This window comes from Podarcis melisellensis (assembly GCF_964234715.1).
Source record: "Podarcis melisellensis genome assembly, chromosome: 1".
Lineage (NCBI taxonomy): Eukaryota > Metazoa > Chordata > Lepidosauria > Squamata > Lacertidae > Podarcis > Podarcis melisellensis.
In genome coordinates, this window is record NC_138528.1 from 102,161,346 (window position 1) to 102,173,956 (window position 12,611).

At 39.0% G+C, this 12,611-nt stretch overlaps 1 protein-coding gene across 50 annotated transcripts in view; it reads right to left on the reverse strand.

Moving 5' to 3' along the window:
* The window catches only part of NEB (nebulin), a 153,449-nt gene that overhangs the window by 8,657 nt on the left and 132,181 nt on the right, over positions 1–12,611 (reverse strand). For 21 of the 50 annotated variants that reach the window (XM_081927821.1, XM_081927807.1, XM_081927808.1 and 18 more), the window contains 13 exons: positions 12,436–12,546; positions 11,495–11,608; positions 11,242–11,346; positions 10,894–10,998; positions 9,285–9,389; positions 8,069–8,161; positions 6,249–6,341; positions 4,663–4,755; positions 4,153–4,245; positions 3,383–3,475; positions 2,917–3,009; positions 865–957; positions 266–358 (listed from right to left, as the gene is read on the reverse strand). In XM_081927821.1, the coding sequence (XP_081783947.1) occupies positions 266–358; positions 865–957; positions 2,917–3,009; positions 3,383–3,475; positions 4,153–4,245; positions 4,663–4,755; positions 6,249–6,341; positions 8,069–8,161; positions 9,285–9,389; positions 10,894–10,998; positions 11,242–11,346; positions 11,495–11,608; positions 12,436–12,546 (1,284 nt within the window). The remainder of the gene's footprint in view (positions 1–265; positions 359–864; positions 958–2,916; positions 3,010–3,382; positions 3,476–4,152; positions 4,246–4,662; positions 4,756–6,248; positions 6,342–8,068; positions 8,162–9,284; positions 9,390–10,893; positions 10,999–11,241; positions 11,347–11,494; positions 11,609–12,435; positions 12,547–12,611) is intronic. The other 29 variants (XM_081927811.1, XM_081927801.1, XM_081927795.1 and 26 more) reach the window with 22 other exon arrangements.

Consider the following 12,611-nt stretch of genomic DNA (forward strand, 5'->3'; position numbering starts at 1 on the left):
AACAATCTAGTAGGATGAGGAAGTTGGAAAGGTAGAAAATAAAGACGGAAATCCTATGTTTGCTGAAAAATAAAAAGGAGTAAGTCCTAGTAGTAGTGAGTTAAAACTTGGGTCACAGAGGGAGTTTGAAGGGGAGAATTCTTATGCTAAGAGGTAAATTGGAACTTTTTTTGTTTGTTAGAAAGCATAGATCATTAACACATTGGATGTTATTTTTTAGAATCCAGGTCTTTGTGGGGTATTTTGCTTGGCTTCTTTTGAATACCGAGCTAATGTGTTCTTGATTGCGTTTGACTCTCTCCATCTCAGGAGTGACAGGGGTCGGAGTTGCTTTCCCTACGTTTTCTTTGTACAACACCTGTGAGACAGAAGAGCAGCCAAGTAAACCAGCAATAAATGAATTGCCATGTTTTTGTTATTGAAGCATGAGGGGTAGAGTTCTGATTTGGTTGTGATTTATTCTGCAGGGGTTTTTGGGTTACAGTTTTAAAACAATGCATGTAAGCACTTATTTTTGACTGGGGAAAACAAGGACAAAGTATTGTATTAATACATGATCATGCTTTTGAATTATAGGGATTTTTTGCATCCATCTATAATATCCATAGAATGCCAAACAACTGATGTGGGAAAGACAACAGATTGTTATCTTTTGGGAGGAATGTGAGTATAAGACATTGAAAGGAAGAGAAGGGTTAAAAAGTCTCAGGATGTGACATTCTCCTGCAGTGGAAAATAAAAGACGAGGAGGTTTCACAATAGGGGTATATAACTCCATCTGCAGGAAGAAGCTGGGATGGAGAGCAGAGGTGAGTTAATCATATTACAAAACAGAATTAAAAGTAACTGTTTTCCCAGAAGTACCGAGCTAATGATTTCTTGGTTGTGTTTGACTCTCTCAATCTCTGGAGTGACAGGAGTTGAGATTCCTGCCCCTAGGCTTTCTTTGTATAACACCTGCATGATGACAAAGGGGGATGCAGAAATAAGAAAAATAAGGAAGGAAAACAACAGTTAATTTTGATCTGCAAAAAAAGGGGAGAAATATGGTCTTAGATCTCCTGGGTATGAGCCTGTAGGTGATGTCCCATTTCCACTACATATTTCCTCTGGTTTCATGCTTCCCCCCATCCTGTTACATATCAAACATGGGTGCATTCATGTAATTCCCAATGTGTATGAATCTAGCAAATGTATGTACTTTTAAGTCCCATTGATTTTAGTAATAGGGATTCAATGGGTTTAATGCTGCTATTGACGGCGGTGAGACATAGAAATGCTTAATTGGTGGATTGTACCCAAGGAACTCATTGGGATACCAAGGCGGAAAGTTTTGGTTGTTGGGCTGAGGATGAATGGTTAAGCTTTGATTTACACTGGGAATTTTGTAACGTTACTTCTTGCAGATCTCCACTTTCTATATTGTGTGTGCCACATCACAGTGGGGCAGGCTAGGGATTCATAATAGGATGTGTCTGGCCATTTCTTACAGCTAGCCATATTGGTGAGATCAGCCGGCGGTTGTGGATAAGGTTTCTCTTCACCTTGGCAAAACTAATGCAAGGGAAGGCAGGGGGGAAGCAAAGAAACCAGAGAAAGATATCACAATGTATGGATTTCCCAGGCAGAAATATAGTGTAACAGCAAGCTTAGAAGACTGATTCAACGGTGAATATTTGAGTGTAAATATTATTTCATAAGATGCAAATGCTTCCATTGCCTTACTCCAGAAGGAATGCAACAATGGTTTTTCTAGGGCATTTTTGGCTGAAAATGTGTCGCACTACTTGTTCAACCCAGCTGGAGAAAGACCATATACTTTTTACAATGTCACACAGAAACAAACAGTGACTTAGAAAAAAATCAAAATCAAGAAGGTGAAAACAGAGAAAGAGATAGGGCTGGGACAGTGAGAAGAGCAGTTAATAATATCCAAAATTATTGATTCCTTTTTTAAAAAGTGTGCCAAAAAAGAAGGCAATGGGAAAATGACAATCAGTAGTAGTTGCCAACATGGTGCCCTACACTGAAGTTCAAGTCCCATTAGCCCTAGCCAGCACAGCCTGGAGTCAGGAATGATGGGAATTGAAGACCAAACAGTGGCTGGAGGGCACACTGGAGATGATAAATGGATTTTTTTTCCCTGGAAGTCAATTGCATGTATGGAAATAGAACAAACCTGGAACAAAGATTTAAAAGTTAATTTTTAAAGGGTTGAAATGGAACTTTCATATTTGAACTACCAAGCTGCAGTTTTCTTTAATGCATGCAACTCTCTTGTTTCCGAGGTGAGGTGAGTTGGTTTTCCTGTTCTCAATTCTTCTAGCACTGGGCAGACGGATCCTGCTGGGAGGTTAAGGTGCAGGTGTATTGCACCCATTCATTGCGCTCCCCATGCCTGTGGTCCATCCCTATGCCCTTGGGATGCTTGAAAAATTAGATATTGGTGAATTCTTATACAGTATAACATGAGTCACACCTCCCAGACTAACATGCAGATTAAGAAATCTTTCATATTTCACACTTTTTCTAATTCTGCTAAACAGTTCTCAACATATTTTTTTAAAAATATGTATTTTGGGACTGAATATGTTTAGAAATGTGTACGTTGTGAAAAAATAAAGTTTTGTTAATTAGATTTTCTTGCAGGATGAAAAAATATTAATGTGGAATTGGGAGAGGATCAATATTATTTAAATCTGGTTGGAATGCATAGAGCAAAAATTGGCCTTGTTCAATATGGTTTCTTTTCTTGCTTACAATGCCAGTATGAGCTGGGAGTAAATTCAGCACCATTCATGGACTCAAAAAGAAATGCTATCATATCAAGATAGCTATGTTATGGAGGGGTTAAGGTTCAAGATGGTTAATTATATTTGGGGATGAAGTTAAAGCTCATTTTAGCGACAAAAATACCGAGCTAAAGTTTTCTTGATTGCGTTTGATTCTTTCCATCTCTGGAGTAATAGGTGTTGGAGTTCCAGCCCCTAAATTCTCTTTGTACAACACCTGTGTGACAAAGAAGTGTCAAAAACAAAAAAATTATCTCAAGATACACCATCAGCAAAGATAGCACAATCTAATTTTCTGTTTGGCCTTATGGTGTTTAAAACACAGGCCAGGGGGAAAAAATCAAAAAATAAAAATCACATAGAGAAAGAAATGCTATATATTTTGACTTCCTATCATGCAGGAAGTTGCAATCTGTGACCAAGTTTATTCAAATGCAGTAATATTTTTCCACCTAGAATGACAAAAACTCAGGCTGTAAAAAGGGGAGGAAATTGTCAGAGGGTACTAAAATCAAGTTTAATTATGTAAAACATGAAAGGTTAATCTTATTTGGGAATGATGTTATAGGGCATTTTTGTAACAAAAATACCAAGCTAAAGTTTTCTTGATTGCGTTTGACTCTCTCCATCTCTGGAGTAATAGGTGTTGGGGTTCCAGTCCCTAAATGCTCTTTGTACAACACCTGTGGGACAAAGAAGTGTCAAAAACAAAAATGAAAATTAAGGGGCACATCTTAAGATACACCAGCAAAGAGAATGCAATCCAGTTTTCTGGTTTGCTCTATGAAGTTTAAAAAACAGATCACACCAAAAAAAAATGCACACAGAGAAAAATACTGCATATTATAACTTAAAACACCAATCATGGATTAAATTACAATTTGTGACTGAGTTTAGACAGCTGCATTGTTATTTTCACACCCTAAAACTACCCGTTTTGTTCTGAAAGACTACAATAGCATAAATAACATTTTATTATTCTATTTTTAAGAGAGGGGTTATGGTTTTATTCTAAGTTTGCACTGCACCAACACAAATGCCAAAGGCTATTAGAAAATGTTTCCTGTTATAAGGATATATTGAATCCACTCTGAATATCATTTGTTTTGAAACAAATAATATTGCCACTTGAGGGGAAGTGAATAGAGTAAGAAAAATAAACAGAGCTAAAGAAAACCCACTGCAGACGTATGTCACAGTTAGTGCTTTAATTTTTTCCTTCAGAGACTGACATTTTAGTGATTTGATTAAAATGAGAAGGAGCTGAGAAGGATTCAAAAGCTTGTGGAAGGATTAAAATATATTTATCAGAGTGTGGCGATGGTTAAAAGGATTTATTTATAGATATTTTGTGATATACCGAGCTAACGTTCTCCTGATTACGCTTGACTCTCTCCATTTCTGGGGTAACAGGAGTTGCCGTTCCTGCCCCCAAGTTTTCTTTGTAGGACACCTGTGAGGTACAATAAAGTATCCACAAAAGACACTCAAAAATACTGGCTAGTACTTTGTAGTTAACGGCACATGTTTAAATCCCATGCTTAGTTGAGTATCGAAAAGGAAAGATGAGAATAAGGGGAGAGTAGTCATTAAAATGTGAATGGAAAAGAAAAAGTCAGAAGAAGTATGTTAAGAGAAGTGAATGTGTGCAAAGGGAGCACATGGTTAATCTTATTGAAGATCATAGGTATTATTGTCATTGTTTTATTTATTTCTTTTTAAAAACTGCATAAAACTGTAAATTGATGTTAATGCACATCAGAATGAATGAGTCATGAAAATGGCATGTAGAAGATGATAGTTAGAATGTTATTATTATTTTTTAATGAAAAAGATGAGTTATGGTAGGTTTGATTTCATTGAGAAATACCGAGCTAATGTGTTCTTGATTGCGTTTGACTCTCTCTATCTCTGGAGTAAGTGGTATCGGGGTTCCTTGCCCTGCATTCTCCTTGTACAAAACCTGCAGAATACAAACAGCCACAAAGGTAAGAAAAAGGTAGCTGAAAACCTTTCTGCAATGCAGAATGTTAATTAACACACTGACTTTGCATATAGTTATTTGGGCATTGCCCATTGGGAGTATAAAATTGCCCAGTTACAGGTGTCCCCACAAAATGCCATCCCTGTTCATATGTTTCCACTTCTAGATGCCTCTGGGGGAAAAGCGCCAAACTCCTGGAATTACAGGTATCTCTTTTTTTGTGTAGTTCTTTTAAAAAGTTTGGGGCTATTGCTGCTAGGGAGAAGTAAGCATTTCGAAACCTTGATAAAACTTGTTATATTGGTATTGAATAGCCAATGAGAAATCAGTTTTTGTTCTTACACCATTACCCTTGTCAAGAGTTTTGCTTTGAGGCCAAATCTAAGAACAAAATCTGAGGACGGAGAGATTTAAGCCCTGTTTTGGTTTTATTCAAAAAAGAAAAAAGAAAAGAGATAGACAGAGAGAAAGAAAGAACAAAACTGAAGTCCTTGACAGGTTTTTAAAAAAATGTCCTGCATTTCACTCCTTTTAAAAAGTGCCCTCTTCCCCAAATGGAAAAACAAAACAAAACGGTTAAGTCAAAAAGGCATTCAGTCAGTTCAAAATGTCAAAAGCAAGAGAGGTAAATTTGTAGTTAGAAAAGGGTAACTAGTTTGCCTTCCTGTAACTAGATTATGCAGAAATGAATTTTGAAAACAATTAGTATGGTGAAGAGCTCAGTGTAAAAGGGAAGCCATAGCAGGAAAGAGAGGAGAAAGAACCAGTTGGAACCAGTTCCTTGATAAATGTCACTACATCTTCTCCTACTGAAACACTCAAGATACCCATCACTTAAGTGGCCAAATGATGCTAGACAGAATTCCCATGTTCTAATAAATGAAATCCTACCCATTCAGAGGACGGCCCATTAAGATTTGAATAAAGCAAGAGACCCACTTAAGTGAGCAAGAATAAATTGTTTGGATTTTCAGACCCAAGACTCAAGAAGCAACAGGTGCTCAGACTTCAAGAAGCAGATATCCCATCTGACACATAATTAAGCCCATTCACAACAATGGTCTTAAGTACACTTTGTGTTGGCTTGTGGCTAGTGTGTCTTTGAACATGTACAGAATGCCTTTCACCACAGCCAGGTTCATTGAGCACTCCTCCAACCAGTAGGTAGGTGGGTATAGCAGGGGCCATGATTTTGTAAGTTACTACTACTACTACTACTATTTTATCCTCTTGGTCCATTTCTGTCTGCTCAGCATTAAATGGGTCTATATTCTCCTCTCAAGGTGCACAGAAAGTAGATCTTAAAGCTAATGGATGTTAAAGCCCAAGTAATACTAGAGGAATGCCATACTAAGGATGAAGTTGATGATAGCATGTTAGCAGGGGCAATAGATGTCTGTTTAGTAAGGTGAACAGCACACTGTTACTGCCCAGTGCACACACAAATCAGCATAGAAAATATCAGCCACTACCGAGCTGATGTGCTTCTGTGTCTCCTTGACACGTTTTACTTCGGGAAGATCGGAAATGGGAGTTCCTTTTCCAATTTGATCCTTGTACTTAATCTACAAAGTGGTATTCAGTTCAGAAAACAAGACAAAACAATAATGACTTACATTATGTACATGAAACACATCCATTTCACATAAAAAGAACAAGAGTAAACAAATATAATCACGATTGTAGGAGCTGAAAGCATTGCATGCACCCATGTCAAAACAGACATCTGCGGAAAACGAGTTTTTTGCAAAGATTTAAAATTCGATGTATAAAACCCAATCTCCAATTTGATAGTGGAGGAAGAGCCATGGATGGACACCTTGACTCAACAATCTTACCAATGTAGTAGAAACAGGAGGATTAAAGCTTTCCACCAGGTTCCTTGCTTTAAAAGCTATTTTAATCGTCAGTAAACAAGTATGACATTATTTTATTTTGCAGCTCAAGTGCAACCTGGCCGAAAAAAATAGATTTTTGATCATGGCATCCATCACAGAGCTTCTCCTTTTTAAGCCCCTGGCCCTGTTTTACGACTACCTTGTGTGGACAATGCCAGGCAAATCTTCAGAGAGTAGCCTGGAGTGGCCATGCATCTCCTCAGCTGCATCCCAATGGGACACTGTTATTGGAATGCTGTTATGAGACCTTCCCACAACCATTGTCAATATTGGGCCCCTTGCAATTGTGCTGGCTGCTGATATCAATCAAATTTTCAGTCCAGCTTAGGAGAGTGTGCCTAAATTGTTTCAGCACTAGGAACTTTATTTGGATTCATTCCCAATAGATCCCGGAACTGGCCATAGGTTTTGTATGCCGTGGGGTTTTTCCCCCACACAGGAAATAGGTAATGTGCACTGAAACACACGGCACCGGGCAACGCAGAAGCAGACGAATGAGCCTCTGCAAACTGGAATCTCTGCCTATTCAGAGGAGACACTGGGCTAGGATGCTCTGTGTGTGTGCGCACGCGTGTGTATTAGTCTCCAATATGTATTATAGACCTATTGAAATCAAACAGCTCATCCTGATTCAGTCAAGTCCCATTGAAACCAGTGGCATAAACCAACCTATATTACTTTTTTAAATCCAATTGCTTTTCAGTGGGATTTCGTCATGAATGGAGCAGGATTCTGTTCTGGATCTGTTCTGTTTATCAGATAATCTGAAATGAATAAACTAGATTTTCCTCAAAAAATTGAAACGAGGAATATCGGTGCTTCCTGTCCACCTCCCATTCTATCCAGCATGGGTGACAATACATGTACAACATTCAATAAAAACATTTATTACCTCTTTTTTTAACAAAATGTCAAAAAAGGAAAGTAAGACATAGTGTGGAACACAATCAAATTTTGGCAATCCTACCATACGTACTGTGGGTTGGGGGGAGATGAAATAGAGAGAGAAAACAAAAAATATCAGAAAAAAATTCTCTAAAATTATTGTTAGTTTTAAAACGTGGTCACTATATTTGCTACCATGAATATCTCATCGACATTTCGGACAAGATCAAAATGTGAATTTAGTTTCAGTATTTTATGAAATGATAAACATTAGTTGAACATTAGAAAATGTTAATAGTTAGAGTTTTTGAAATGTGGAGACTATTTTACATAGGAAAGTAAAAGTAGAATGGAAGAGCTAGTTAGCAAATTATGTTTTGATTAATTATGAAAAGCCTTGACTTTTCAAGTTATTCCAGAATTGCTGTTAGGATCATGTAAGGCAAATGAAATTTTATAAGTTGGGAACAGCACAGGTAAGAGTGTTAACAATCCACTGGGTTTTGTACCGTGCTTATTGCATCCTGGGTTTGTTTAATTCTCTGCATCTCGGGCGTCTTTTCAATAGCTGTTCCTGTTCCAATATCTTCTTTATATAAAATCTTAACCAAGACAACAAGATTGAGCATAGAAAAACAACAACATTGTCATTTGCTACAGAAAGACTACAAAACAGTGGAATATTAAGAAACCTCTAACTGGTTCCTTGATCATCAGTGCATTCACTCACACAGAAGTCATTCCCATTGATTTCAGAAGCTTTTGCTTCCAAGCAAGATTATCCTTAAGTAAAACGTGTACTTCTCCATATTTTGTGACGTAGTTCTCCAACAAAAAAAATAGTGTGCAAAATGTGTATATTGGGGAAAAGTATGCATAAAACGCACAACTGAGTGAAAATATATTTAAATGCACCAGATATTTGCTAAAATGTATATATTAGGCAAAATTGCACAGCAAAATGCATACAATGGGAGAAAGACATTGAAATGCTGGTGAGTTTTTTGAGGGTGTTCTTTTTAATTTTTAAAGCAAACGAATGCAAAAACTGAACTGAACTTAAGATAAGAAAAATGTTAACTCAAAACTAGACAGATTCATCCATCCCTGTTTTCAGGATCTTGGGGACTTGTGGAGGAGGGAATTTCTGCTTCAACTATCGTGGTTCATGCATGCCTGTTACATTGTCTAAGTAAAATGAGAATGGCACTGATTTTAACGTAGACATGGCTTTCCACTGTTTTGATCAGACATCCATGGAATAATCATGACCAATAAACACATCACATAATGACAATATTTAGCATCCTTTGAAGATCTTCATGGTTAAACTTGCTAATTAAGAACAAAGCAGGGCATACACGAATTAGCTGCTAAAAGACGACACAGCAAGCCTATAAACAGCTACAAACCCATAGCCACATTGCAAAACAAGGGCAGATATTTTGTACTTCTACTGTCAGATGTGGGGTACACAACCCACTGTGCAATGATGGAAGCCGTTGAAGGAGAGAGTGTGTAAAGGAATAGCAACACCTGCACATATAATAAGGTACACATAATTAGTGTAAATTTGCATGGCCCTGACCGCCGACATAAAAGCCTGGATATACATAGTAAACAAGAAGCACCATTCATATCAAGGAAGATTCCTGTATGCTGAAGGATCTGCAAAAGTAGGACAACAAAATTAAGGATTCGCTTTGTGGTGTAAAATAAGGTTACCGTGCTGAAGTTCTTCTGGTTTTCTTTAACTCTTAATATCTCTGGTGTTTCATGTACAACTGTGACTTTTCCTTTGCTGTCCTGTAGATCATGCTGGTACCTGAGCTGTTAGGAGAACACATATTTTTGTTTATTGCCCTTGCAATAAAGAATTCAGTCTTGCGCCTTTATTTCGTTGGTATTCTATATAGCTTTCTTATAAATAAATTTAAAAATCATTTAGGAATACTGAAATTTGAAGTCGCACCTGGCATCTGGGTCATCTAAATTCAGCTGCTGTTTGAAGACATGAGATTTCCAGTGGGCACCCAGATAATAGGACAGAATCTTCAATCATCATGAGGCATTCTCTCAGCATTTACAGAGAATGGAGAACCCCATGCATCGTAGGGTAGGGACTCTGGGTGCACAGAAGATTTTGCTATTGGGGCCCCCATTTACCCATTCATGTTTCCATCAGCTGGTGCTGTTTTCAAACACATACGACCTCAGGTAAACTGCACTACCATCTGCACATATGCTGTATCCTCACCATCCACCCACACTTTTGTAACCTTGTATTCCACCTGCATCCCAGCCACCCAATTTTCAGTTTTTCACTGTAAGGTATGATGCACAGAGACAAAGGCAGTGTTGAAACGGTCATGAGGAACAGTGTACTACACCCTTCTTGAAAGGGGAGACTTTGACCGAAACCATGCCTCTCCTCTAAGCCACACACACAAACATGCACATACAAAATGGGTAAGCTCATACAAGACCCCATGGCCCTTCAGGTGTTGCTAGACTCCAGCTCCCATCAGCCCCAGCCAACATGACCAGTGGTCAGGGATGGTGGGAGCTAGAGTCCAAAGACATCTGCAGGGCCACAGACTCCCCATCCATAATGACACGTTGCCTGAGACCACCTCTGATGTTGTTGAGCGAGGAAGAATAAAAGACAAAACCTTCCCATGCATCGTGAGAGCTGGTTAAGCCAGGACAGCGCAATGCAGGAAAACAGCTTTAGTGCCATTGCTTCCAAACAGGAATCTCATCTGTGCTTGCACAGTCACCATGGAGATTTCTATCCATCTATCTGTAAATTTGTGTACACACGCTTTTACATCTTCGAACCTTACACAATTAAAAAGGTAAAGGTACCCCTGCCTGTACGGGCCAGTCTTGCTTTTATCTTAACCCAGGCAAGTAAGAGGCATTCTTACAGCTCTGGGATGTGTTCCAGCCATGCAAAAGCTCTTGAGGAGTGTGTGAGGGATGTAGCCTGAGGAGGTGGAATATTTGTCCTCAAAAGCGGAATCTTCTGTCCTGTGCTCTGCATGGGTCTGAGCAAGGTGTAAAACCCAATTTATCAATGGATGAGCAGGGGTTAAACCCTGCCGTGTTGGCTGTGGGGCATGGCATGAGCTGCAAACAGAGCTGAACCCTGCCCATCAACTGATTGTCAGGTGGGGGGGGGTTTGGAATGGTCTCAGGAGTCAAATGCCAAGCTTGGCCTGTAGTCTGGAGTTTTCCCACCTCTGACCTACATTCTGCACAGGACTTCATAGCATCACATATTTTTAAATAATCGCACTTTTCACTGTGTTTACAGTACATTAATACCTACCATGCTGAAATTCTTTTGGTTCTCCCGGACTCTCTGCATTTCTGGTGTGTCTAGAACAGACACATAGTATGACATAGTTCTCTCTGCATCCTCCTTATATTTTTTCTGTTAGTTGGGGGGAGAGAGGATCAAGATTTATTGTTATGGTAAAAAAACAACAACCAAAAAGAAATATATACGCTCAATGTCCAAGAGGCAATTTGCACAAAAATATGTTTATGGTTATCTGGAGTTGAGATATGTGTGAAATGGTTCCTATGTGAAAGAAGCTGCTATCAATGGGGAGCAAGACCCTCCTTAAAAAAAAAAAATCTGGCAAAGCTAGTTGAAAACAAACACGATCATTACCTGACTTGAAAAGTTCTTCACATGGTGGGCATGGATGATGTCTGGAGTGTCAACCACCGTGGTATAGTTGGCTTTTTCCATTTCTGCAGACTGCTTATATTTGATCTGTTGGGGGAAAGGTCACAAGCAGATATCCTCAGTGAGTAAATTTATGAACACAGCTTCCTCTTGATTTCCCCATAGGAAATCTACAGAGAAGGTTCCCTTTAAAATTACTCCCAAGTGTTATTAGTGCCTGGCTGTTCTCACTGACCTGGCTAGCGATGTCCATAGCATTCTTTGCCCTCATATAATCAGGCGTTTCTGTGGTATGGCCTGTCAAGCCTCTTCCTTTGATTTCCATCTCTAGAGATTTCTTGTATTCTTTCTGTTGTGGGTTTTTTTTTTAAAAAAGGATTAATAGAGATGAGACCATCACAATGGGCAGGTTTTTCAAAAGTAACACTTATCCCAATTCAGCAAGGGTGATCTTGATGTGACTCAAGCTGCTGCCCATAAAACATGCAAAAAAAGTATGTCCCACAGAAGAGAAACATATGCAGTCAAAGAAGCATTCACTCTTCACAGACAGTCTAAGTCATTTGACCATTTGTGTTGCCTAAAAGGCTCATTTTTTGGCTAACACCTCAAAAGGAAATTATCTAACTTAATTATCTATCAACAAATATGTTGATTCCCTAAGATTTAAGAAGTGTCTAATACACAGTTTAGGAAGTTTGCTTAACTTAGCTTTTCATACACGCTAATTTCAGAGGATTAAAAACGTCTGAAACACAGCTCAAATAGCACACAAGGGTCTAGCTATCACCTTGCACAGGACACAAGCTTAATTAGCTATATGTTTTCTAGCACCTACAAACCCATTACAAAAATTGACCTGGGATCTGACACTTTCTGTGATATAATCAATGCTTCAGAAATTTCTGGAGCCCAGGCCTATCATTTCTCTTTAAAGATAGCTTTGCGGGAATTCTTATGAAAGGCCAGTTCTGACCTTACCCAAACAGCCTGGGAGGGACGCTGCAGCACTGCTCATTACCATGCCAACGTTGTCCTCCTCCTGGGAGTCACAGGGCAGAGCCACATCATGCATTTCTCCCCAATGTCTGGGCCTTTTGACATTAATCCAGTGCAGAAGAAGGGGGCCATGCTGCAGTGGCCCCCAAGGGAAGTTAGCCTAGCTATGTGCCTCACCTCATTCAAGATATAGGTTGCATTCTTTGCTCTGAGTAGGTCTGGGGTCTCTTCCAAAATGGTTAGGCCTTTACCTTTAACACCTTCTTCCAAATCTCTCCTGTATTCTTTCTAGAGGGGGTGGGGAGAAAAAGAAAACTGAAGAAACCAAAGAGAGAAAGAGCTTCAAGGGGGAG